This window comes from Dermacentor albipictus, chromosome 2, assembly GCF_038994185.2.
Source record: "Dermacentor albipictus isolate Rhodes 1998 colony chromosome 2, USDA_Dalb.pri_finalv2, whole genome shotgun sequence".
NCBI lineage: Eukaryota > Metazoa > Arthropoda > Arachnida > Ixodida > Ixodidae > Dermacentor > Dermacentor albipictus.
Window position 1 is genome coordinate 139,678,624 of NC_091822.1, and position 25,962 is coordinate 139,704,585.

At 46.2% G+C, this 25,962-nt stretch overlaps 1 protein-coding gene across 1 annotated transcript in view; it reads left to right on the plus strand.

Moving 5' to 3' along the window:
• Positions 1-23,209, plus strand: part of LOC135917765 (complement C1q tumor necrosis factor-related protein 4-like) — a 145,925-nt gene extending 122,716 nt beyond the window's left edge. The window contains exons 2-4 of the mRNA XM_070533066.1: positions 13,371-13,494; positions 18,091-18,307; positions 22,626-23,209. Coding sequence (XP_070389167.1) covers positions 18,105-18,307; positions 22,626-23,034 — 612 coding nt within the window. The 5' untranslated portion in view covers positions 13,371-13,494; positions 18,091-18,104 and the 3' untranslated portion in view covers positions 23,035-23,209. The remainder of the gene's footprint in view (positions 1-13,370; positions 13,495-18,090; positions 18,308-22,625) is intronic.
• Positions 23,210-25,962: the final 2,753 nt, after the last annotated feature.

A 25,962-nucleotide genomic window follows, 5' to 3' on the forward strand; every position in this document is an offset into this window, starting at 1 on the left:
TGAATTCTGATACCGATTGAAACAGGATTGAAACGATTGCTGGCATGAGTTCAGTTGATGGCTTCGGCGGGCTATACTTGCAGAAACCGGCGGCAATCAAGTGAAGGAGGGGCGGGTGGCTGGGGCACCGATTACGTACCAGTTTAAGGTATGTGGTCCCAATATATGTTTCTAAATCTCCTCTTACCGTCTCCACATGTAAGGGCAGTTTGTTGTCACAATATGGTTATGTGCACAATCTGTCTGCCTTCAAATCAAATGCCTGCTCATGCAAGGCTGTAGATGAAAACGATGGACATTACGCATTCTACACGAATGCGCGACGATATTTGCCAGCCGATCTTTGTATACCGACCTTTCCTCAGCTCTACAGCGCTCGTAACGGGCACTCGTGTAGTAACTCCAAGGAAGAGCGCTAGCTGAAACTGGAAATTCCTGAGCGATTGCGCTGCGTTGCAATTTGCAAAGGTAACGCTGCAATAAGGGCTGTGTTGCGGTGATCCTTCTAAAAGTACATTACATTTGAAACAACCAGAACGAAACCCCCCTGGTTTTCAGTTGCAAACTGCTACGTGAAATATTATCTACGGCCTACATATAGCCGGCCCACCCAAAAACATAGAATGATATAGCCGGTTACTACGTCTTTTCCGGATTGTTCGTTCAATGCGAGGTACACGTGTGTGCAAGAAGCACCTGATGCAGCCGAGAGCTAACGCCTTAAGCCTTTTAAAGGATTTCCCCGTGAGTTTAGCCAGGCTCTCGACACTGCCTCTAATACTAGCCTGAATGATACCCCGGCATAAAAATTTTCACGGTGCTTCAAACTAGTCGAGCGTAACGCTGACAAGCGCGGCCAGTGAGCAAAGGCCATACGTCGTTTGAAAAGTGCTGCATTCGGTCGTGTGTATCCTCTGTGCATTCGAAGGTCAAAGATGTAACACATCACCTCGCGTGGCGCGGCGCCCATCACTCTCTTATTACTCCTGATAGCCTGAGTATGTAAAGGAAACTTTGAATCATGCTAATACATCACTACTTCGTGCTAGTCAACGGCAACAAAACTTTTGCACCTAGCTAAGGCTAATATAAATGTTGCGCAAGCCTCGTGCTGGGTCTACTAACACGAGTAGACCCAGCACGAACAGTAGCTCGTTTCTTTGCACAAATGTCCTTCATCCTGGTCGACTGTGACATGCACAAGCGCTTTGGCACATATGAGTGACTATGATGGTGACCTCAGCCCATAGTAAAGATCTTCAGCTCGAAAAATCAGAGAAAAAAACTCCACTTGCGGGCTTGCCTGATCCACAAGCTGCGCTCGCTTGCAGACATTTGCATGCTACGTGGACCCTTCTGGAGCTTTTAGGGACGTGTTCGCAATCCAATGCTATGTATATAAAGTGCAGAGCCCATTTGCTTGCTGGTCCATGCAGTTGTGCAAGAGTATTGCACCCGGCAACAAGCCGCGGCAGTGTACCGGTTCCAACGTTCTTTTCATATTTCAGGCTTTTTTGGAGGGGAGGGGGGAGGAGACATAGTAATCTTTTCGATCCCCGTGGCGTTCTAAAAGCCAGCTCAAATGTGTGGAGGCGCAGTGCGACAGTTGCGTCACGTGACCCTGCGATGCATCATTCATGTTCGGCGACTTGTTTGTAGCCGAGGCCCTTTCCCAGTTCTCCGCGTTATTTCACAATCCTTCGGAGCGTTCTCACTTTCTTGTTTTCTCTATGTATCCTAGCGTGTATGCACCACAGAAACTTGCTTGTTTCCGCAGTTCCGCCCACACTTGTGAGACGTGAGCTTTGCATGCTCCAATACTTCTTTCATCCAAGACGTGGCGAGTTGAGCTCGTGTCGTTGCGTAAAAGGGATTTCAACCACGCACAATGCGAGAGCGGATGTGCGCAGATGCAATAGAAGAGTATAGAGCCTTGACCAAACTCCTCTATTGAAGGCGTAGAGGACCATAACAACGAAAACTTCACCCCAGCGCCCGTCTCTGCGAGACTGCGGCTTTTCGCGTATTGACCGACTTCTCGTAGGCCGAAGTAAACAACCACGGCGGTCAGTTCTGACAAAATTACAGTCTTGTGCGAACAGTGTTACTAATGCACTGAAGATCTTCCTCAGACTAGAATAGCTTTGTGTAAGTACCGACAACGATGCTTTCAAAAATCCTCTGTCACGACATTTCTCACTTTTTTTTTTGCGCGAGAACAGGTTAGCTGGATAGGTTAGCTGGAGCAGGTTAGCTGGAACAGGTTAGCTGGAACAGGATAGGTCCCTAGTAAATCCTTCTCACACGGCCTTACTATTACTTTCTCGATTCACAAATGCTGTTAAAATCTAATTTACCGGTGTAGTGCTTTCTCTACAGATAACACTCATGTCCTGCCAGTAGTGCTTTCTCCCGTTCCTAATAAACAGATACAGTCGGATAATTTCCGTTCGACTGCGGTGGCGGATACGCGGTTTACCTGCGTGTGTTAGTATCCCCTCGCAATAATGCACCTCAGCGACGCAAAACCATCAGAAGTTCCACCCGAAAGCTTTAATTTTGCACAAGCTGCCACTTCCAAGAAACGATGAAACAGCAATAAAGCGGGTAGATTCCGGATACCGAAGAAGCTTATCAGAATGGTGGGAACGGCTTATCGCTGACGAAATAGGGCAGATAAGCGGCTTCAAAAGCTATACGGCATGGCTATCTCTAACGGCCACGGCGCATAGAAGCAGTCCCACACGTAGAAAGAAAGGATAACGGCCAAACTTTGTGGCAGATACAAAGCAGAAAAGAGCGTGGGGCTCGGGGGATGGGCGAAGCGGCGTCGGTATATACGTAACAGCGCTGTGGCTGAGGCGCCCACCATCACGCCTCAAAGAACACAGCCTTCATGGCGACAGTCGCTCAACACTGAAAGCGATTTGCTAGTGAAAGGAAAATAATCTCTTTTCACACTCCATTTTAAGAAAGCCGCGCAACGCCCCATGTCCCTCCGTTTCTCTCATTCGGGGAGTAATTTTGCGTCGCCTCCCACGCATAATCTTGCAAGGGCGTCACACTGAATGTGGGGTTCATAAGAGGCTTGGTTGGATTAGTTATTTATTACTGGTGTGTGTGGGTTGGGGGGTCTTAAGAAGAAACAAAAAAGACTGAAGGATAAACTTCATTTGGAATGAGAATAGGAAATTAATAAATAAAATGACACAGTGGGTTCTCCGGTGGCTATTCGATTGTCGTGGGTGCCGCTTACACACTTCGGCGGATCCGATAAGCACATTTTCCGTGACATCGAAAGATGATAAACTAGAAATCCGCGAATCCTTACAGATGCGCCACAAAGAGAATAAAAAGAAAAGTGTCTCTAATGAGCCGCACAAACACGTTCTTTAATTATTTATTTTTTTGTTCCATCTCTGCTGTTTCAACTTTAGATAGAGTTACAGCTTGTCATTGATAATTAAGTAGTTTTTTATTTTTTTCATGATAATATTTTGTCATCGTTGACAGATTATATTGACGTTACTTAATTCCTTTCGTAGTTAGCTAACAATCCTGATGAAAGAGTTGGCATACACCTGATATCACCATCCCCTCGGTGTCTACGAGCAGGGAGCATGGATAAAGAAACTGAACTAGGAAGGAGCATCGCGACACGTAGCCGGAATTCGAAAGCCAATTCTCTCCGTGAAGATTTCCCCTTCACCTTTCATCTATAAAATTTAAATCCGGACAAATTCCGCTAAACGCCTTAGTTTAGCGTTTGCAACCACGCTAAGCGCATTACGTACGTTATGAAATTGTGGTTGTCATCACTGCGAGCGCTCTGAACGTTATTGGGTTTTTGTGGTTTACGTGCGCTAGGATAACGTACGCTATTTGGCGATGAGGATAGCAATAGGGGCTTGTTGGTACGGCATATCTTATTTTGTTATAGCGCAAGCTTGACACGGACAGCAGTCACATCTGTGTGATTGTTGTCCAGTCACACAGATGTGACATCTGTGTGACAACAGAAGGCATATCTGTGTGTCAGATGTGCCTTCTGTTGTCCGTGTCAAGCTTGCGCTATAACAAAATAAGTTATTTGGTGAGTTTAACGTTTGTATTTACGCACGCTAATAGCGTTGTGCAACTTGGCGGTCCCCATGGCTCCCGCTTCAGCGTGAATTCTCGTCATGGCTACGCTCTCGCTCACATTGATCGCCAGTAACCATTGAAACGAGCTTTCGCTTCCTCTGAACTCACCTGAAACGTTAGTTAAGAGTGCACAGCGCGTCCAATTTCTGAGATCGTTCGCAGATTCCGGCGTCCGTGTACCCAAACGTAACGCGTCCGCATGGCAACAACAGGATGGTTGCTAATGGATTGCCGTGGCTTGGATAAGTTTGGCACGAGGCACCAGATCGCGTTCTGCGGTAAAGCTAGGGAAACGATGGAGCATGTTTTATTAGAATGAGAAGATATCTGCTCAGTGGTCAATTTAGGCGTTTCTGGCCTCCTTGAAGCCCTTGGGTTCCACGGGAGCAGACGGAAAGTAAACGTGTCCGCAGTAGAGATTATAGTAAGCGTCGATTGGAAGATTGGCGGAAGAAACGTAGGGAAACGACAAACAAGAGAGGCGTGCAAAAACAAAGTTCACAATAAGGGTTCAGAAAGTTTGGTTATGGGAATTAACCATGGATTTTTTTTCTTTCTTTTCTTCTTTTTTAACATAAGTAGGACATTAGGCAAGATAAAAACGAGAGCTTGGTGGGACAACCCACCGCCCCGCTCCAAAGGGGAGGCTCATAGTATCCATCCATCCATCCTTCTTATGTTTGCGTTCCCGCACGTTAAACTAACCGTCTTGAAGGGACGCGTACCGTGACGTCCCACAAAGGTGCTTGCGTTTAAGGTGTAGATAAGGCGGCAAACACTATTCTAAAACCGTCTGTCATCATTGAAGCAATGCAGCGGTACGCCGCATTGCAGCCACAGAGACGCGTTATGAATGAGGCCGTGTATGCGGCGGGTTTCTGCTCTCGCGCTTCCCACTACAGGCCAACCCACAAGTACGCTTGCCTGCGCGCCAAAGCTCGCACCGGCGCTTACGCATGCGCAGATGGTGCGGGACCCGTCGTTCGCGTCCAAACACGGCGCGAGCACGGTTCCAGACAAATATCGGGATCTGGCTGCCTCGTGATTCCACGCGCCTGGCTACACAGCTATGACGGGGTACAGCAACACTCCGTGAGGCAGATTTCTTTCAAGAGAGAATGTGCTTTTTTCTTTGCTTTTTTAGGCTGACATACTGGCTCTAAAAATAAATAGATTTCTTTTATAAGTTTACTAGCATGTTCATCATCATCATCATCATCATCATCATCATCAGCCAAGTTACGCCCACTGCAGGGCAAAGGCCTCTCCCATACTTCTCCAACTACCCCGGTCATGTACTAATTGTGGCCATGTTATCCCTGCAAACTTCTTAATTTCATCCGCCCACCTAACTTTCTGCCACCCCCTGCTACGCTTCCCTTCCCTTGGAATCCATTCCGTAACTCTTAATGGCCATCGGTTATCTTCCCTCCTCATTACGTGTCCTACCCATGCCCATTTCTTTTTCTTGATTTCAACTAAGATATCATTAACTCGCGTTTGTTCCCTCACCCAATCTGCTCTTTTCTTATCCCTTAACGTTACACCCATCATTCTTCTTTCCATAGCTCGTTGCGCGTCGTCCTCAATTTAAGTAGAACCCTTTTCATAAGCCTCCAGGTTTCTGCCCCGTAGGTGAGCACTGGTAGGACACAGCTGTTATACACTGAGCTGAGCTGTGAGGCACACAGCTCGAACCGGCTCTCACACCTTGCTTCAAACATCCTGCTATTTTCCAGCCTCGAGTTCACCAAAATTGAAACTGTACACTGACATGCATTTTCGTTTTCTTCAGCACTGCCAGCAAACTTGTTTTGTGCAGTAAACCAGTTACTTCCTGCCTTCTCATTTATTTACCACAATAGTTTACACCAGCAGCGCTTCTGCTGATGCGAACGTCACTCGTCAGTATTTCACAATAAGGTGCTTGCTCATGTTTTCAGTGCAGTCAGTGAGTAGGGCGTACTAACAAAAGCCTTTTTGTCCCCTTTTCCTTTTGTGTACATAGTAGGACCCCAAAAAAATTAAAAGTACTGCGAAGAAAGCTCATTAAGCTATGACATTTTGGTACTACACGGCTCCGGTTTATTGCTAGACACAATAAACATCATTCCAAATGCATACTCGTACATGATTCGCCAATGGGAAATATTACAGCCAAGCTTCTTGCCTCGAGCTCCTGTATACATCCCCCGCATGCGTTCCAGGAGGTGGGGGGAAGGGACTTGACCCTCGCCGGCTTACGTCCGTGGGAGTGACCGGAATAAGTGCGCCGATCCCGGAGGTAGTGTAATACCGGGCACACGTTCGCAGGGGCGGGGGGAGGCGGCACGCTGGCCGGCTTACGTCCGTATCACGGCCTGTGTGTGCAGGAATGCGCGGGCCGATACCGTAGAGAGTGCAGTATCGGGCCGACCCCACGGCGGAGGTTAAGCAGACTTCAAGCACTCCGCTTTCAAAAATAATTGACTTCTTAGGAATAGAACCAGTTAGATTCAGTGTTGTAAGAGAAGGTAGAAAGAGCGTTGCCTGGGCTTCTGTGGTTATAACGTCACGCGCGTCGGAGGTGCCGGCGTGGCTGCAGCAGTGGTTGCGGCATATATGCATGGGAGGTGTGGTGTGGTGCCGTATTAAGAAAATGTATGATTTCATAATGTATGGAGCCCATGTATGCAGCCTAAACACCTTCGGTGGTCATCCGCCCCCATATGAAGGTTGCGGCCCCCAAAGTTTTTTTTAAATATAATTTGGTGCACTGTAGGCTAACAGCAGGTAATTTCCCTTGCTTATTACTTTACTTTATTCATCAGTTTGCCTCGTTTATTTCTTCAGACTGCTATCCGTCTTCTTTCTTGATGTGCAGGGACTTCTAATATACTTCAAAAAACGGCTAATATACCTTGATGTTGGCATCAGCTGCTGCTTTGGTTTTATTACCAGACACCATTATGGGTTGTTTTTTTTATTTTTATTGCTTCGGATGCAATTGTTATGCATCTACCTAAAGCACATGCACCTATATACATTTAATTTATATGCTTTTCATTTATATGCATTGTGGGGTTTCCGGCTCTCCCGGTGATTGTGTGGAGCCATTGCGTTGTGTTGCCGGGGGCTCCGTGTCCCTCTCCTCCTTGCCTGGACGGGGTGGCAGCGGGTCATAAAACACTGTCGCTCTGCTGTCATCCCGCCCACGCGAAGGTCAACAGGCTTTCGCCATTGGCTAAGATTTTGGCGGGATTCGGGCCCTGCTTGCGTGCGCTCCGGGTAAGCGCGCGCAAGACGGGCGCCCGGGGAGACCACATCGGGGCGTCCGAAGGTGCGTACGTGTTCCTCTCTGCCGGCGGCGGCCCCCTTTGTCCGCCGCCGGCCGATGATTACTTCGGCTCGTCGGGGTCCCGGCCTCGGCGGGCGCACACGCACTCTTCCGTCGTCTCGATGTCCTGAGGCAGCGTCTACCGATCGTGCCCCCGTCTGTTCGTCTGTCGTTTCTCTCTATTTCCCTTTTCTCTGCTGTGGGGCGCACGATGGCAGGCGCTGACCGAAGGATAGGCAAATTCTTACTGCTCGAGTTCTTTGTTCTTTGTTCCTCATTTCTTTGTTTCTCTCTCTGTCGCGGTGCGCCATTCTAGCGGCCACCGGCGACCATTCGGCCATGTTTTGTCTCATCAGATCCATATTCGGACGTGACGTTAAAACGTGTGTTTGTATTGACTCCCAGTTTAATAAATATACTTTCTGGCTTCTCGAGAGCTCTGCCTAGGGTCTCCCTTGCTGCACGCGCGCGGTCGCGCCTTCCCCTAAGCTGTGGGGCCGGCGGGGCGCGTACGCACGCAGCCGCGCGTCGGCACACGGAGCGGGCACGGAGCAGGCGCGGGCGCGCGGTGCCCTGCGCGCGCGGCGGCTCGGAGTGCTCGAACCCGCGGTGGTCGTCCGGCGCGCGCGGAATCGGAGCGTGCGCGCCGTGAGCGTCGCGGACAAAGACCACAGCATTTACCTAAATCAGTAACCAGCCGCTTCAATGAACATGGCCATGTATTCGATAAAGCAAGGCTCTATATACTACAAACAAATTTCCGTTCACGTCGTGAGAGGAAATATACATAAGCGTACCTCATACACAAGTTTAAATGCCTACACCCGACGGTCATCAATTTGTCGCATGGAAACTTAGCATCGCTAAAAGCTGTAACTTGAACGTGAAACTCTCATATCATTAACAAAGGCACAAAACGCGTTATGCCACCGATTCTCAACCTCGCTTTTCCCTCTATTTCCAAATCTTTCCCGCCTTTCCCCTAACACTCAATTTGTTATTCTCTTCCGCGCTTTTTCGCATATATCAACCATGCGAGCCCTTTTCCCGTCTACACTTGCCCCCTCTCGTTCGTGCATATCGACGTTGCTCTTCCTTTCGTCGCTCATCGTGTTCGCGCTGCTCTTCGGCAGTCTTAACTATGCGTGCCTTTTCCGTAGCGCTATCACAACACAAGTTAAATCAGTTTCTAGGTGGATTCTTCTTTTACATATGAAAGTGTAGTGTCGTCACTCCACGTTTCGTGTGCTACAGCTGCCGCTTCCCGGAAACTGAAGCTTATGCAACCGTAATCTCTATCGGGAAACGCTTGCGGCGATCACTATGCGCGAAGACGAGCTTTCTGGTTCTTTTTTTTCTTTCCCCCGCACATCTGGCGTTACCGCTGCCATCGGCAAAAACATGCCGTTGAATCACGCCTCTTTCCCTTCGATAAAATCTAGGTCTTTCATTATAAAGAAAAACAACCGCTATAGGTAATGTTGACTGTGACAAAAATCATACTTATAAGCACTGCCATCACTCATTTTATAGCCTAGCAACGTATTCAATATACTGTACTCGCTACCGTAAAATAAATTATGCCGCGGTGTTTTTACAAGATGTCATTATTATCATACTTGACGTCTTAGTTCGGGATGAACAGCGTGAACATAAATGTTTAAGGATAAACTCAACATGCTTAAAATACCGATAATAGCTCTGTTAATCTTTGAGTCCACCCGCCGTGGTCGCTCGGTGGCTATGGTGTTGGGCTGCTGCGCACGAGGTCGCGGGATCAAATCCCAGCCACGGCGGCCACATTTCGATGGGGGCGATCAAAAGCACCCGTTTACTTAGATTTATGGGCACGCCAAAGAACCCCAGGTGGTCGAAATTTCCGGAGTCCTTCACTACGGCCTGCCTCATCATCAGAAAGTGGTTTTGGCACGTAAAACCCCATAATTTAATTTAATTAATCTTTGCATCCCACCTATAATTCCACGTAGACGCTGCTTGGGCGCAACAACCGCTGAGAACAGAGAGGTCTTAATCTCAAGAGACAATATTACGTCACGCCATGCATTCGCAAGTCGGACTTACAGGTGCTTAGCAATGCACTCTTCCCAACATGTATCTTTCTAAATTGGTATCCTTGTTGCTTTGATTGTGCTATTATTTTCTTAACGGTAACCAGTGCTCTGGCTCAAGCTTAGGAAAGGCGAGCGGACTGCCCTCGAACAAAGCCTATTAAGACCGCGTTCATAAAACATATATAGATACTCTAATTTCAATACCGTAGAAAGAGAGAGAGAAACAGGATGGGAAAGGCAGGGAGGCTAACCGGATAAGATTCTGGTTTGCTACCTTACACTTGGGAAAGGGTAAGGGGTAATTAAAGAGGGAAAGAACAGCGGAGAGAAGAATGTGCGCAGACAGTCTGCAGACCAAGGCCTGTATATATTCTCCAAGCAACCAGTTCGGAAGCATGCGGGCTAAAATACGCTTAGGGGACTTTTGCTTTCTTCATGACTGTTGCTCGGAGACGTTATGGACGCTGCATAAAAACAAAGGTCTGAAAATAAACCAACACTAGCACACAAGAACGGCATAGGCATTCAATAGAACTATTGAGATACATTTGTATAGAGAACGCCAAGACATGACAAAAGCGTATACAAACAAGTTTATAAAAACAACTCATATAGCCGATTAGTGGGCACCAGGAAGCGCTACAAATGACAAATGGAAGAAACACATCATATAAAAAAATTGTTTCCTGCTTGGTGCCGGAAATCTCTACTAACTCGTTCTAGTTTACACCCCATGACGTTGCCTCCTGCTAATGTAGAACATCACAAAAGATTGTTGGCAACACATCTCTCAGATACATTTTTTGTCATTATTCTTCGGACATTTTCTTTTTCTCTCAACTGACAACTCCCGACCACGGCACAGCCTATTTCCTGTCTCTAATCATTGACGATTGAGAGGCCAGTCGCGATAGCGGGGTCAATGCCATCGCCGAACTTTATGATCAAGTGGTTGGCGCTGGCCCGTCGATGTACAAGTCATGAATCACGGTGACTAAAGGCGAGAGCCGATTCGACTTCTTTCTGGTGATAACGCCGCTCACGCCTTGGTTCTATGTCGCGTGCCACTGAAATGATGTGCCTGCTCCGTTGGTTCCATTGCTTTGTGCTCGATGTCTTATGGCCGCTGCAGCCTCACAGTTTTGTTGTGGTAGCATTGCAGTTGCTTCCATTGCGAAGCCTGCTGCCTTTCCTTTTTTATATTATTTATAGCATGTCTCTCCCTCTTACACTCTGGCGCCTTCTCGGCGCTCGTGTGTCATTCACCCCGACGGAAGCTAGGAGCTGTAATCACTCGCCGTGTTTCTCGCCACAGTGCGAAAACGTAAGGGTCATCCACGCGCTTGGACTTTTGAAGTGACGTTAGCTCGGCGGAGCGCCTGTTTGCTTTATCGAACACTGCGAGCCTAAGTATAAGGAGGCTCTTCGTCGCCTGAGAAACTCGACTAAAGGCCGTTTAGTGGTGATGTCACTGTATCCTGGTGCCGAATTATTTTACGCTGGTGTCGTCGCCTGTTCGCCCCCTTTCCCAAACAACAGCGCGTCACCCTGAAAGACGCAGTACTTTTGAAAACTTATATAAACGATATATAAACATAGCGAAAGGTTGCCAAAAATGTGCCAAACCCGCAAAAAGTGCCACGCCACTATATATAGTAACACGGCACTTTTTTGCACGTTTTCGCGGCCTTCTTTCAGGCTTCTTGCAAAACAGTTTTATGCAGCACGTATTGAGCAACAGAAAGCTGTAACGGCAATTTTTCAGGATTGTCTACGATTTTCTCATTGACACTACTGCTCTGAATATAATATTTAATGAGGTTGGTTAGTTATTAGCTATTACGAAATTAGGCGTAATACAATAAGAGTGTCTGATTTGCTCCGAGAGAGAGAGAGAGAGAGAATAAACATTTATTTGGCAAAGCAAGTAGGAAATTTACCTCGATGAGTGGGATCCTCACTCCAGGGCTCCATTGCCATGCGCGTTACCTTGGTTCTTTCTAACTGCGTGGCACTAGCATATTCTTTTCTTTCTTTAATTTTGGCACAAGTTACGTGGGACACCCTGTATAGTGAATAATGAATGAAGCAGTGGCAGAGCGCTCCGGAATAGTTTTCACAACTTCGAGCTCTTTAACGTGCACCTAAATTACCTTACACGAGCGTGTTTGTTGTCGTTATCGTTTCTTTTTTTTTTCATTGCGTTACCGACAAAATGCGGCCGCCACAGCCGAGAATGAACCCGGCAACCCCGATCGTGCTCGGCAGCGGAACGCGAAAGCAACTGAGCAGATTTGTACACGTTACAAAAAAAAAGATAACCCATTCGTAATCGGATGAGCTGGTTTGGCTCTCTCTGTGCATTTTTCTATACTGTAAAATGTGTGTGTGTGTGTGTGTGTGTGTGTGTGTGTGTGTGTGTGTGTGTGTGTGTGTGTGTGTGTGTGTGTGTGTGTGTGTGTGTGTGTGTGTGTGTGTGTGTGTGTGTGTGCGTGTGCGTGTGTGTGTGTGTATGTGTGTGTGTGGTTTTTTTTTTTGCAGTCACCTTTTCTCCGTGGACATCGATAGCGAGACTAAATACTCGAGGTCGTTGTCGCAACGTTCGAACACATTGCGCATAAGATTGTGGTTGCTCAGTACTCCGATGCTGGCGTCTGGGTTCTCGGTAAAGTGCGAAGCTTCATTGTTGCTATGGCCCGGAGAAGCCATGCACCCGAGTAGGGTCAATGGAAAGCTGGAAAAAAAATATGACCCGTGAGTGACTTTTTGGCATCAACGTCCAAAGTAACCCTCTGTACACTCTCGAAAACGTTTGCACCCTTGGGAGCTTATCTTGTCCCCACAACGATGATCGTTATCTGTCTTACCCGAATTTCCTTTCTTTAAGGCTACGAACCCGGTACTTCCAAGTCACGACCAGCATGCGCGTCATCATCATGGCATATATAGCATTCTACAAAGGAAAGTGGCGAGCGCTGGGTTTTCAACAAAGGAAACGCAAGTGAGGCAGATGACGATTATCGCTGTGGGACAAAATAACCCTGAAAGGGAGCAAACGATTTTAAGAGCGTGGAGCCATAGCAGCACCAGTTCGATTCATCGCCCAACTTCTGGTGCTATGTCAAGACGACTAAACAAATAATAAGCAGCCAGGTTTACCTGCCTAGATATGGCCATCCGCGAGGCTTCAATGAAGCACGATTGCAGGCATTCTGCAGTAGTTTCCGCCAAATTCAAGTGCTCAATGCCCCTTCACCTGTTATAGCTTGTCTCATCAGTGAAGTAACTGGTTACACATAATGGGCTACTGTTAAAAGTGACTGAATTACAGTGAGCATTATCGAGAAAAAAGCTACTGATAAGTTACAAATACTATAAAATATAGTTGATGACAAGTAAATAATTATATGCAATTTGTCACGCACAAGTCCCGAACCTAAGGCACTGCTGCAGGTACCCCTTCACGATTAGTCCCTACCCTATATTAGTCTGTCACCGATCCGCAAAGCCGTGGACTTCCAAAAAGACTACGAATGACAGAAAAGGAAATCAGCTACACCAGCCTTTTAGATTACCAGTGGGAGTCATCCGTTCATGCTGACCCCATTCTTACTGTTATCTTAGCAAAAGTTCCGACGTACAATTTCCGGTACAAGCCAGTATATAAGAAATCAATTTATCATACCCTTATCTCTCACACAAAGACGTGAAAGAAAGCCTTATATCGTATCATATCCGCGTCACAAACGAAAGCATCTTCAGAAAGAAGTCTGCCATCGAGCGATATACATATCGCGGATAGGAGAGAAGCGTTTAAGAACTCTTTGGACCACAAGCAGGACACGGACAAGCAAGACACGGGCCCTGCTGGCTCCATTCGACTTGTGTCCGGGCTGCTGCTAGATCGAAGGCACTCAAGAAGCTACAGAATCACGCCGCTACTGCTGCTGCTGGGAAGGAAAGGTGAGTACTTTGGCTTTGCTGGCATTTTGTACGAAATCACCTTTTGAGAACTTTTTAGTGAGTCAAAATGAAGTGTTTCTTTTTCCAAGACCAGGCTGGGCTGCCAACATTTATTCTGCACTGAAATCGCTGCACAATCTTGCGGTAACAGACTCGAAATATAGTTATTTGTAGCACGCACTTTGCACCTTGCTTATTTCATATACAAGTACAAATTCGTTAAATCTATAGTGATATAAAGTCGGAGGTTCTTGCTGTCAGAGACAAACTAGCTACATGAACTATCACGTAAGAGAAGAGGAGTTGCCGGCGCCACACATAGCCCCCCCCCCCCTTTCCTTAAATACATTTATTTAAAAAAAAGTGGGAGAGTGGACTTTCGTGTCTTTCTTCGGGGTAGTCATTTCTTTGTGCCCATAGGCGGAAATAATTTTCGCAAACAGAAAAAAAAAGAACAATTCTATTTTACGTCTCGTCTCACATAAATGTTCAAATTTTTTACCTTTCAAGTTACTTGAAATCGAGTTGTCTTATCAGGCACTTTATAGACAATTGTTCAACGTTTTTTTTTTTTTTCAACATTTTCCTTCGGCTCAAAATATGTAGGAATATTTAGGAGCAGCCGCGCACATAATGAAACAAGCAAATAATCACCAGTAATGTTGCAATTTTGTGTAAGTCGGTCAATTCGGTGTTGCTGCAGAGAAATCACCTTGCAAAAAAAAAAGAAAAAGTGCGGCAAAATATCAAGCTTGACACAAGAGTGAGTTACGGGTGGATTAAACTTCAAATACTGCTACATACCACTTCCTTCATATGTTGCAATACGTCGTCGTAACTCTCACAAAGAAATGGAAACGGATAATTAAAATCTTGCTTACAGTACAAATGGGGTACGTGTAAGCACGAGAGCTAAGTTCACAGGAAAGGCACTGACTAACAACTAACGATGTTGACGTTTTGCTAATCATAGTTTCCTACAAGAATTACTAGAAGGAACTGTGGAGCCATTATCGTTCAGCCACCATGAATATGATGTTTGGGCTCGTCTGATTTTCTTGCTTTATGGCTTCGAACGTTCTTGTGGCATTATTCATCGCGCTTTATCTTTCCAATTTTCCGCGGAAACACAGTTAGTCCCGGCGAACAAACGTAATCACGGCTAGTGGTGCCATCCAGAACGCAATAATTTCTTGAAAATGACAATTTGCAACGCCACAATAACCTTTAAAGCCAGAACGACGAAGTTTATGGAAATCCATGTAATATCCATAATTCTCATGCAGGCAGAACGGTCATGCTTACAGCTCCCGTAGACGCTGGCACCCGGTTTCCCTCTGCCAATTTTGCAGTGATCGTTATGGTGCTAGCATACGAAAGAACTGCATCACTCTCTCTCTCAGTTTTCAATACTGACAAAAGAGCGTCGTGATCGGTAGCGTACGAAGCTGTCTCCAACGCGTTGGCATGTTTGCTTTCAGAAAGGCTCACGATTGTAATTCGTTTGTTTCCGATTATTTCGGCAGCAATTATTTCCTCACCGAAAGAATAATCGTAAGTCAAGTCCTCATTGAAAGTGGACGACGTGTTTCTCCACGACACCAGTCTGCTTTCACAAGGTTTAGTGAAAAGTTCAGAAATCCAATTCGGCAATGCGAAATCTCTGAAATTGTATACACACGAGATGCAGTGGGAAGGCTATAAAATTCCGCCAACACATACAGTTACTCTCGCTTTGAACATCGAGGAATTTTCTGTTTACTTTCAGTTCGTTCACGTAGGAGTTGCGCGATCACACGACTTTAACTCGGCATCATTAGTCATCTCGTCACGGCCTGTGAACACAAGCTTATGCAACTATAACAGCCAACAAGCCACATTAGTCTTGAACTTCAGTGCCTGATAGTGAACCGGGAGATCATTTTCAACTGCTGAATGGAGCAACACTTGCCACAACCCTTGAAGCTACAGCTCTTCTTCTTGCTTGACTTAGAGTAACGCCTGTCTGTGCAACACAATGGACTGCGTGGCGGGCCGTAACAAGCACGTTTTTTTTTCGTTTTTTTTTCTTAGGAGGCTTGTGCGGCCCTAATGGTCTTGTGCGGATGGCCATGTCGGTGACCGCTGACACATTTGTTTCGGGGAGGCTTGGCGCAAGAGAGGTGCTGAGCCCGATGGCTTGTTCTTGTTTTCATTCTTCCCCAAGTAAAAACCCTCCACCATATGTAGCACAAGAAGCTATCGAGCTCGGACTCGCTCTTGTTCTCGTGGCCTATATGTCACGTGTCTCCATCACCGAACGACCTTGCAGGCGGCTACGGCAATCATATAAATGATGGGGTTGTCGATGACGCGACCCCGGTGACATTCATTCTCGACAGCCGACGCAGAGGTCACGGGACGGCGGCGGCGGCCTGGACCCATCGCAGGCGACGGTCCAATGTTCTGACGTGTGTTGTGCAATGGCGTCACTTTGTCGCCCTGCGCCGAGCTAGTCGGCTAGGCACGTCGCTGCAGGGCAGTACGTTACAGGTAGCCTAAATGCAAGCAAAGCGCTTGCATTTAGGCTCCCTAGTATATTACGAAGGGACTGTTTAAAACAGCGTAATCGACAGTAACGGGGGAAACTGCAACAAGTCATGGCAAACCTTGGTTTGGTGGAGTGTTCGTGATGCAATATGTACAATACACAGGGCCCTGATACTCATAAAACAGCATAACAATTATTCTAGGATCATAGTCCTAACATGTGGGTTGGCGTTCGTAAGCGTTCTAGCATGGCAATAAACATTACAACCGAGCGCAGGAAGCGTAGAGACATGCAATAACAAAAGCGTCAAAAGGCTCCTGCGGCCAACTACAGCTCGCTGGTCGCGCTTAAAATGACCTTTTCCGACTCCTTCCGATTACTTGACGTCACCGTCCATCGAGTAAGGAGAAAAAAGGCCCGCGTGCACTCCACTATGTCTGTAGGTTCCTGGGTCTTTCAGGCTTGAATACGGCGTCTCTATTTATATGATGGCCTGCTTTTCCGTTAAAGCAAACACCAAAATACTGTAGTGACTGCACTGGCCGTCCTGCCAGATTACTGGAAGAAAATATGCTTACTGGGATAGGTCCCACAATCCGACACATCGCGCTTGCTTTAACGTTGAATGGCAGTGTCTGAATATTAAATACCTGTTTTCTTAAATAGTTTCATTTGGTATTCATGTGACATCAGTATAGTAATGAGGTACGCAAGTATTTAGGCATAACTATATACATATAAGTAGCCGTTGGATGAATAGGTAATGATTGGCTCAATTTTTTATAATCGCTATTTAACCAGTCAGCTGGTTGATTGGCTAATTTTGTTTTTTCAGCGGCTCACCCAGTATTTTTCTCGTTCGTTCGTTCTTTCATTCGCTGATTTCTTTTTACTTCTCACTTGTGCATCTGCATCATGGATATCGTTAGTGCCGACTCTGCTGACAACTAACTGAAACCTCGATTATGGCCGATCATTTCTGCGGAAGTCTGCAAGGTATAGGAGGGTTCTTGAAATGAAAAATTGTCATTCACCCGAGTGTTGCATGAAACAAAAAAAAAGGAATTCATAAAGGGTTGCACAGAAAGAAAGTTTCCAAGTTGATGAAGCTTTGCGGGCTCCCGCAGAATTGATTTTCCATATTCACTGTCCCTGTGCTTGGAATTGTCCATTAATTCGTCCTCGTTCTGAGATCTGCTATAGCTTCCTGGTTAGCTCAGATGATAGAGCGGCCACCCCGGAAATGCGTTGGTCCCGGCTTCGATCCCCTCGGACCAGGATGGATATTTTTTTCAACTGCGAAGCTTTCCTTTTGAGAAACCTGTACGGGTTTCTTTTGTAGTTTCGTCCTACGCCTATGTTAATGACAATTATTCCCTTTCATGATACCCTGATATTAATGCCGCGATGTACGGAATCTTCATGAAGTGTCGTGTGAATGCCGGCACAGTAGGCTACTAGCCTCTATCAGCTGCCCGCACATTACAGTCTTTGTAGCTCAGCCACCCTATTTCTTATTTCAGCTTGTCTAGAAGCAGCTGCGTCAATGCTGGAAGGCAAGGTCTAAAAAAACGCTTGCGCGCACAGGCAAAAAGAACAAAATAGGGCACTAGGAACTAAGAAAGACAACAGAATGCATTGCACGCCCTATCGCCGTGAGCATAAAAGGCTCCGGCAACTGCCTCGTAAAGGCCTCGTAATCTGCAATGCCTGTGGTACACGTGTCGAGCTTTAAACTGTGAATTGTAACCAACGCTTTCAACAAGATCATACATTCGTCTTACCAATGTCTTTATTGGGTGCCCCGGCTGTTCTGTACGCTGCGATTTCCTAGCGCACAATATTCAGGCGACCCACTTTACCGCACTTTGCATAGCGCTTGCCCCAGCTTCAGATTTATTCTTTTGACGTTTGTCCTTTTCGGCCGTTTGAACCGGCATATGAAATGCCGATGTGCCGTTATCTTATAACACATCTCGCTCCGCCGTTCGCGTAACAACTTCTTGTGCATGAATTATGCATGTCTGTTCTGTCTGTTTTTCTTTATTTTTTCTTTCTTTCAACAGTTGCCAAATTTGCGATGTTTGCACCACGTGACGCCACTGTTGCTGCCCGCTGGCGCCTCCTGCCAGTTCTGCTACTCGGATTCTTCGCCGTGCAAGAAGCAAGTGCGATGGTGGGCTTCACCATGACGCAGGGCACCCAGGATGGCACCTACATTCGCTTCAACCGAGTGCCGACTAACATGATAGCGGAAGTCACCAAAGAGCTCGGCGCATTCCGGTTCGTGATGATTCATACATCCTCGCTGGGAGGTTGCGGTAATCCGCCACGGGTATACTTTTAGAGAAAGCTTTAACTCGGGGCCAACTCCGAGGTCGACATTCAAATATACGCAAAACGCAGAGATGCTTTGACGAGAAGATCGGTTAACTAATCTGAATGAAGTTGGTTGCACATGAGAGATAGCTAAATTGCTAGTGAATGTAAACGTATAACTTTGATTTCGGTACTGTAATCCATTTACAAAAAAAAATGTCGAATACCGGCAAGTAAAAAAAGGACAATAGCAACTAGAAGTTTACAATCTTTTAAGTGTGCATCAAAACACATATCATAGTTCTGTAAATTTGATCCGTTAGGGCATCTAAAGTGGACAAACATGACGTACGGGTTTACAGCTTGCGGGAATTAGTTACAATGTCTACAAGAGTTCTGCAAAAGTCCCATTCACAGACTGAGATTAGTAGTATACTTCAGATCGATATGTAATAAATCAGTCTTGGCTGCTTTGGAAGTATGATTAAGTGCTCCTTACAAAGTTGCGATAGCGTTTTTTATTGCTGGGTCCCAGAGTTGTAAGCCCAATAGTTTCATAACCTTTTCGGGAGTTAGCGCAACTGAACAGGAGTGAAGGAAAGCAAGACCATCGCAATGAAGCAGGTGACAGGGAGGCATCATACTTTATAGTTTCGTTTCTCTGAATTTTTAACCTCTTAACAATTTTTATATAAAGCAAAGTGACGGCCCAAAAAAGTTTCGTACAGTCACTACAGTTTTACTCTATCTTTTAGATGCAACAGATTTAATCGAAATCGATTCTCTGATTGCCGAGAAAAATTATTTTGCATTACCTCTTTAATAGCCTTGTAGAGTTCATCTAATTGCCGCCTTCGTGGCCTGGACCCGTTATTACGGCTCCAAGTGCAAGCTAGCCTCTCCCACGGGGATGCAAAACTTCGCACCCGCCTATGGCTTTGTGTGCCACTTAAAAACGCGTATTCTTTCCGTCTTCGAATGGCCGATACACCAATGTGCAACAGCTGTGGCCTTGACAAAAACTATCGAACATCTCTTGCGCACTTCGTCCTCAATAGGTCGTCCCCGCACAGCTCTTCGCAGACTTCACTAAGCCGACTGCACTCTAGCGGAACGTTTTCTGAAACAATTGTTTTTTGGCCCTCGCACAAGTGCGTCGATGGCGCAGAAAGTTATTCGTGCGCTACTGGACCTTTTGAGGGACACCGGCCTCGGGGACAGATTGCAATCGATCTGTACGTCCTACTGTGTCCATGCAGTGCTCATTATCTCACTCTCTCACTATTTTCCTCTTTCTATTCTTGCTTTCCCTCACCTCCAGTGTAGGGTAGCAGACTGGACGCTAGTCTTATCTACCTCCCTGCCTTATATCTACTTGCTTCTTCTCTCTCTCTCTTTTTCCCGCAGTTCTTCGGCCGAAATTCCAAGATCTTTAATTTGGTAAACGCCTTTGGAATGTCAAATTTGTCAATTTTACAGCGATCTCAGGCTTCGTTGGACAGAGTTTTATATATATATATATATATAGCGATGACGGGTGGAGGTGCCCGTTTGAAACCTTGGCGAAAGCTTCTCCTGACGTCATAGATTTTGACATCGCATGCACGTGGGGAGTTAATCGCTTGACATATAAATACTACGCGGCGTTCAAAAGTATAGGCAGAAGCTCAGCCTGGCTGGCAACCTTCGAGACCATTGCACACAGAAGAAAAATAACCCAAATATGCGAAACAGTGAAATCCGCGACGCGTCACAGTGGCACCGACGGCGCCACCCTCTGAACTCGGAGATATAAAAATAGAAGCTGATTAGCATCTATCTTCAAATAAAAAAAAGCACGGGCACATGTTACGAGCTACGAGTTTCAATTGGTTACGCAGGTGTCGAGCAAGAAAGAGCAGAGTAGCAGAAGCATGTTAGCCGAACCCGCCGTGGTTGCTCAGTGGCTATGGTGTTAGGCTGCTGAGCACGAGGTCGCGGGATCGAATCCCGGCCACGGCGGCCGCATTTCGGGGGGAGCGAAATGCGAAAACAGCTGTGTACTTAGATTTAGGTGTACGTTAAAGAACCCCAGGTGGTCGAAATTTCCGGAGTCCCCCACTACGGCGTGCCTCATAATCAGAAAGTGGTTTTGGCACGTAAAACCCCATAATTAAATGATGTTAGCCGAGACAAACTGTAGCCGATACCGCACGCACATTCAAAGTAAAGCCCACGCTTCTTCACTCCTGCGTAGACTTGTTCGGTGGCCGTCTCGAACAAAGTCGTCATTTCCGGATTTGATGGAGTGTCACGCATCGGGAACAAGTAATTACACGGAACTGGCAATTCCAACGGAGACCCAAAAATACTTGCCCTTCTCCGCATGGTGTTTACGTTTCCTTGGCTCTGGTCTAACGTAGAAATGCACTACACCCTTGTTCAAAGAAAACACGTTTATTCTTTTTTTTTCAGCGAGCTTAGCAAATTTGGCGCTCAGGATAACTGCCGAACTTCCCTGATCCCTCTGCGAACAAACCCGCTGTCCTTTGACGGCTATAGAACATTTGTGTACGCAGAAAGCAAGTGGGTCACACGTCGGCGAAAACAGCGCATGGCAGCGCAGAATTACTGCATAACAAACAAAGCAAAAGCGTAACAAAATACTCAGATGCCGTTATTTTCAACGCTATGAAAACTGTCTCGCTAAAGTTGTTTACAGTGAACATCGAGCACGGTGTTCTGTTTAGCTTTACAGCTTCTCTGTACTTGCAACTATGCTTCAGTTCGCTCTTTGAGTCTTTATGCATATAGTTTACTGACGTCTGTGCTTCTGGAAGTGTATCCTCTTAAGCGGCCGCTTTGTTTGCAACTTGACTAGCTCGACCCACATGTATCGTCTCGGCATATCGCGTTTGTTCAGACTCTTCAACACTTGTTTTCTAAGCCCACACTATTGTGAGCGCGGAGTTTTTGTGTCGTGCTCGCAGTTCAGTGCCCGTAGCCCTTTCAAAACGTTGAGCGTCGTTGCCTCTCTTCCTGGCGGCCTGCTCGTTCTTCTCGCCAGGCTTACAGCATTGCTGCTGACGTGTTGTTGTACGTGAGCAGCTGTGGCACGTAATCGCCAGACGCCTCTGCTTCCGTACGTCTTCACTGTCCAACTGCATTCTTCCAAAAAAAAAAGAAGTGATGCGGTTTCGGCAGCCATCATCGCCGTCGCTTTCGATAGCAGCGCCGTCTTAACGCTTAGGCTTCCAGTGAACCCACGGGGGTGGCGTAGTGGTTTTGGTATTGCATTGGTAAGCCCGAGGGTGTGGGATCGAATCCTGGACGTGGCGGCCACAGTTCGATGGGGGCGAAATGCAAGAATTCCCGTGTACCGTCCATTGAGTGCGCATTAAAGAACCCCAAGTGGTCAAAATTAATCCGGAGTCTCCCCTGCGGCGTGCCTCATAATCATGTCGTGTATTTTGGCACGCGAAATTCTGGAATTAAGGCTTGCCCCGAGGCTACTAATGTCTGCCCCGGCTGATTCGATACTGTTGTGAGTGCGCGAAATAACGCATAACATTTCTGCGCGCAATGCTATTTAGGCGACTATGTGACATCCTCTGCTATTCTTTGTCTTTCGCTCTCCCCTTTCTCCCTGTGTATAGGCTAGCAAACCAGAAGCTTCTGTTAAACCTCGTTGCCTTGCCCATATCATTTTTCTTTCTCCCTATTTCTTTCTTTCTGACTATCTTTTTGTCTCTCTCTCTCTCTATGTGAGATTAAGAGCCACTGCCAGCGCTTTGCAGTAGTAGTACTTATGCAGCTTATTTTCAACACTCATTACAAAGATATAAGACCTCGAGTATAAGATTTCATCGAAGGTATATTTCTCAGTTTCAACTTATTTATTTATTTATTTATTTATTTATTTATTTATTTATTTATTTATTTATTTATTTATTTATTTATTTATTTATTTATTTATTTATTTATTTATTTTTATTAAGCTGCCGAGGCGATATATGGGTTGTGAGAGACGCCGTAGTGGGGCGATCCAGTCCTTGAACGAGTACCTAAGTCGTGGTACACGGAGGGTTTTGCATTGCACTCCCACCGAAGACGGCAGTCGAACCCTCTAACTCGCCGTGATGGGAGGAGCGGTGACGATTTCTTTAGAAATCCGCCTTGAAAGCACAGCTTGACAGCCTATACTGGATTGATATCCCCACTTCATTTCCAGTTCCAAAACAATTTGCATATTAAGCGTCTCTCTCGTTTGTTTTGTTTTGTTTTCTCCACGATACGTACACAGGTGCTCGCAGCCCGGCCTGTACTACTTCTCCTTCACCGCCATGGCGCCGAGCCAGGGGTCCTGCCGAATATCTCTTCGCAGAAACCGCGTGCCTGTGGTGACCGCGTTCGCCAGCAACAACGGTTTCAGCTGGATTTCCAGCGGGGCCCTGCTCTACCTAGCTCAAAACGACGTCGTCTACCTGTACCTGGAGGAAGGAACCATCCACGAGTCGTCTGTTCCGAACAGGGCGTTCACGTCCTTCTCCGGCTTCGCTGTCGGCACCGATATGCTCATGGGGCGCACTCCTGCTCCAGATGCCAGCGAAGGACCCCTGCCCTCGCCAGATCCGCACGACGACATCGCTGAGCGCATGTATCGAGTGAAGTTGGCTAAAAATGCCACAGCAGGCGCTAGTGCGTCGCTGTAGGCTACGAGCAGAGCCTTTCCTCATCCACCGCTTTTCTGCAATCATCTTTCCACACATCATGTAACAGTATACCTGTAAAGCCTCGTCACTGAACGCTGAGAATATAGTCAGAGCGTCGGAGCGGCCGGAAGACTTGGCCAAGTGTGCACTCGACTCGCTCGGTCCTTGTGAATACCATTACCGGAATCGTTTTTGTATACTTCAGAACTGTCGCAATCGTTCCTGGCCCTTTCAATAAAAGGCCGTGCTTCCAATCGGACAGTAATTATCGCACTTGGCGTCTCTTAATGTGCACGAAATCCCGTACGCGCCACTTGCAAGGATTGTTTCTTCTTTGAGCGTTCATCTCAGTGGAATCGAGCCCGTGCACCTGTGCACCTGGGTAAATTCCGTAACTGCATGGGACACACACACTGCAGCTGGTTGCCTATATTACACGAAACATAAGGTGTGTGTGTGTGTGTGTGTGTGTGTGTGTGTGTGTGTGTGTGTGTGTGTGTGCGTGTGTGTGTGTGTGTGTGTTTGTGTGTGTGTGTGTGTGTGTGTGTGTGTGTGTGTGTTTGTGTGTGTGTGTGTGTGTGTTTGTGTGTGTTTTACTGCCTAACGAAAAAATTTCTTCAGTTGTGGGCGGCGAGTTATTTTTTAAGTGGTTCTCACGTAAAATAGAGTTCTTTATTGGTGGCGCAAAAACATTACATTTTGGACACTCATTCGTGCTTTCCGTGTAGCAAACATGCAGCTTATCCACGCCTCTTTGGAAGTAAGCGGGAATTATCATCATCATCCAGAACCCCTGTGCTTCGCATTTCTTCCTCCGTGTCTCCATGCCTCTTCTGCTCAATAGCTCTAGTAGTTTCGGTAGTTCCTAGCAATTCCACTCTTTGCCATTTTCGCGAGCGCTTACAGCATGTTACCTCGTGAAATGGCTCCGGTGAAATGCATCCAAACATTCAGGAAGGAACTGTTACAGCAGTCAGCGCTTCGAGAATGGTTGACGAAAAACGCGGTTTCCTTCTGGGGCGTTGTGAATAATTGCAGTTATACAGCTGTGACATAAATCCCTTCGGGGATTTCTGTAACAGAAATCCCCAACTGTGAGGACCACAGCAGAGTTCACAGTTCAATCCCAGTGAAATCCGCCAACTCCCCGATTTCTCTTTACCAATATTGGTGCTTCCGTTGTCTAACGCGGAAGTCAAGCTTGTTTTCAGTCAGCTGAATGTAACTGAACTTAAGTTAGGAGACACACTGGCCACTTAGATAAGAAATGCTATCCTCGGTGAAAGGGCTGGTCTTCAATGAAACGATAAATGCTGCTTAAATGGCGAAATTCACGAGCACGTTGTCCGCAAGACCGGTAAGATGGAGGTCTACAGGGTCAGACACGGCACCGACCCTCTACCCTGCCCCACACAGTGAACATCTGACCATACAAAGATGAAACAGAGGACATTTAATGTAATTTAAATCCATACCTCGCAGTTCAACCTGTTTTCCGGGCAGCGATTGCAGTTTAAGGAAGCATACATTTTTTTTTGTCTTTTAGTTTCGTTTTGAGATATGTTTCCGCACTTCACAGTCGCATACACACATAAAAGACGGCTTAATAATAATAGTGTTAATTTATACCTTTTATTCCATTACGGACAAAAAGAGGCAGACCTTTCTTTTCAGGGTAGGGTTTCCTCTTTTTTTTTTCTTTCTTCAAGTGAGTTTTGCTTACACGCCATAAAACATACTATGAACGTGACTCTGGTCGCTGTATGCATTTAGTGGGGTTTTAGCGGATTTGGGAGGCGCATAGCCCGAGTTTAGAGTTTTTTGAGATCTCAACTAACAGTTCTTTTTTTTCTAGTTGGCAACACTGCTTGAAAACTATAATTAATGAACGCAAAGTAAGACGAGGGCGCAAAAAATGTTACGAACAGTGCAAAAGCGCATGGAAGGAAGCAGTTAATTGTAAAGGTAGGCAAATATTAGTAATTTCGCATACGAATATAATCGTCCTTGCTCTTCGATTCGCATTGGATTCTAGTATTACCTATTCGAAATTGGCGAGCAGTTGGTTCTGTTAGAATGTAAAAGATAGCATCGCAGGAAGATCGATGTGAGTGTTGACTGCTACGATTGATTCTATTGCTGGACAGGCAGCGGTTGTGGCGAGGATGCGCAAGCTTCTAAGCTAACACATGAAGAAGATAGCCTTCATTTAATGATTTCCAGCCTTTCTATAAAGATACTGCTCTGTTAGACTGCATGCGAAATTATTGTCTGAATTTAGGCAAAACATTTCATCGTTTAGGCGCTGTCAATATGTTCGCAATCCTTTGAAAAAATGCAAGGGAATGTGCAGTGCATGTTTGTGTGTGTGTGTGTGTGAACGCACACTACGTGCGTCTGGTGGCGTTCTGTTCTTTAGTATTATTACTGTCATTATATTAGTGTACGATCAGTTTTCACTTGCTCAGTTTTTACGTTCAAGCTCCTCAGTAGGCTGGACGTCCACTTACGAATGACATTACACGTACCAAATAACGAATTATTATTTTTATTTATGCGTTTATATTATTTTACAAAAAGAACATCACGTGATCTGTACAATTCACTTTTTTAGGAATAAAATTGTATTCGATACTAAAAGGTCCATTTTCTCGAATATTCATATTCGATACGATTAGAAAATTTTGCTATACAAACATCCCTAGCCGACTGTCATTTCCCTCTTGTTTCACTTCGCGCACTTTGGCCGTCGCAAATCACCTCTGCGGAAGCACGTAAGGTGTAGGAAGGTTCATGAAAGGGAAAATTGTTATCCACCAGTCTGTAGTGCTTAGGCAGGAAGGTAATTCGATAAAGGTTTCTGGGAAATCCGCACTGGGTTTCCTTTGTAGCTTCATGCTACAGCCTACGCGTATAACTGTCTGCGAC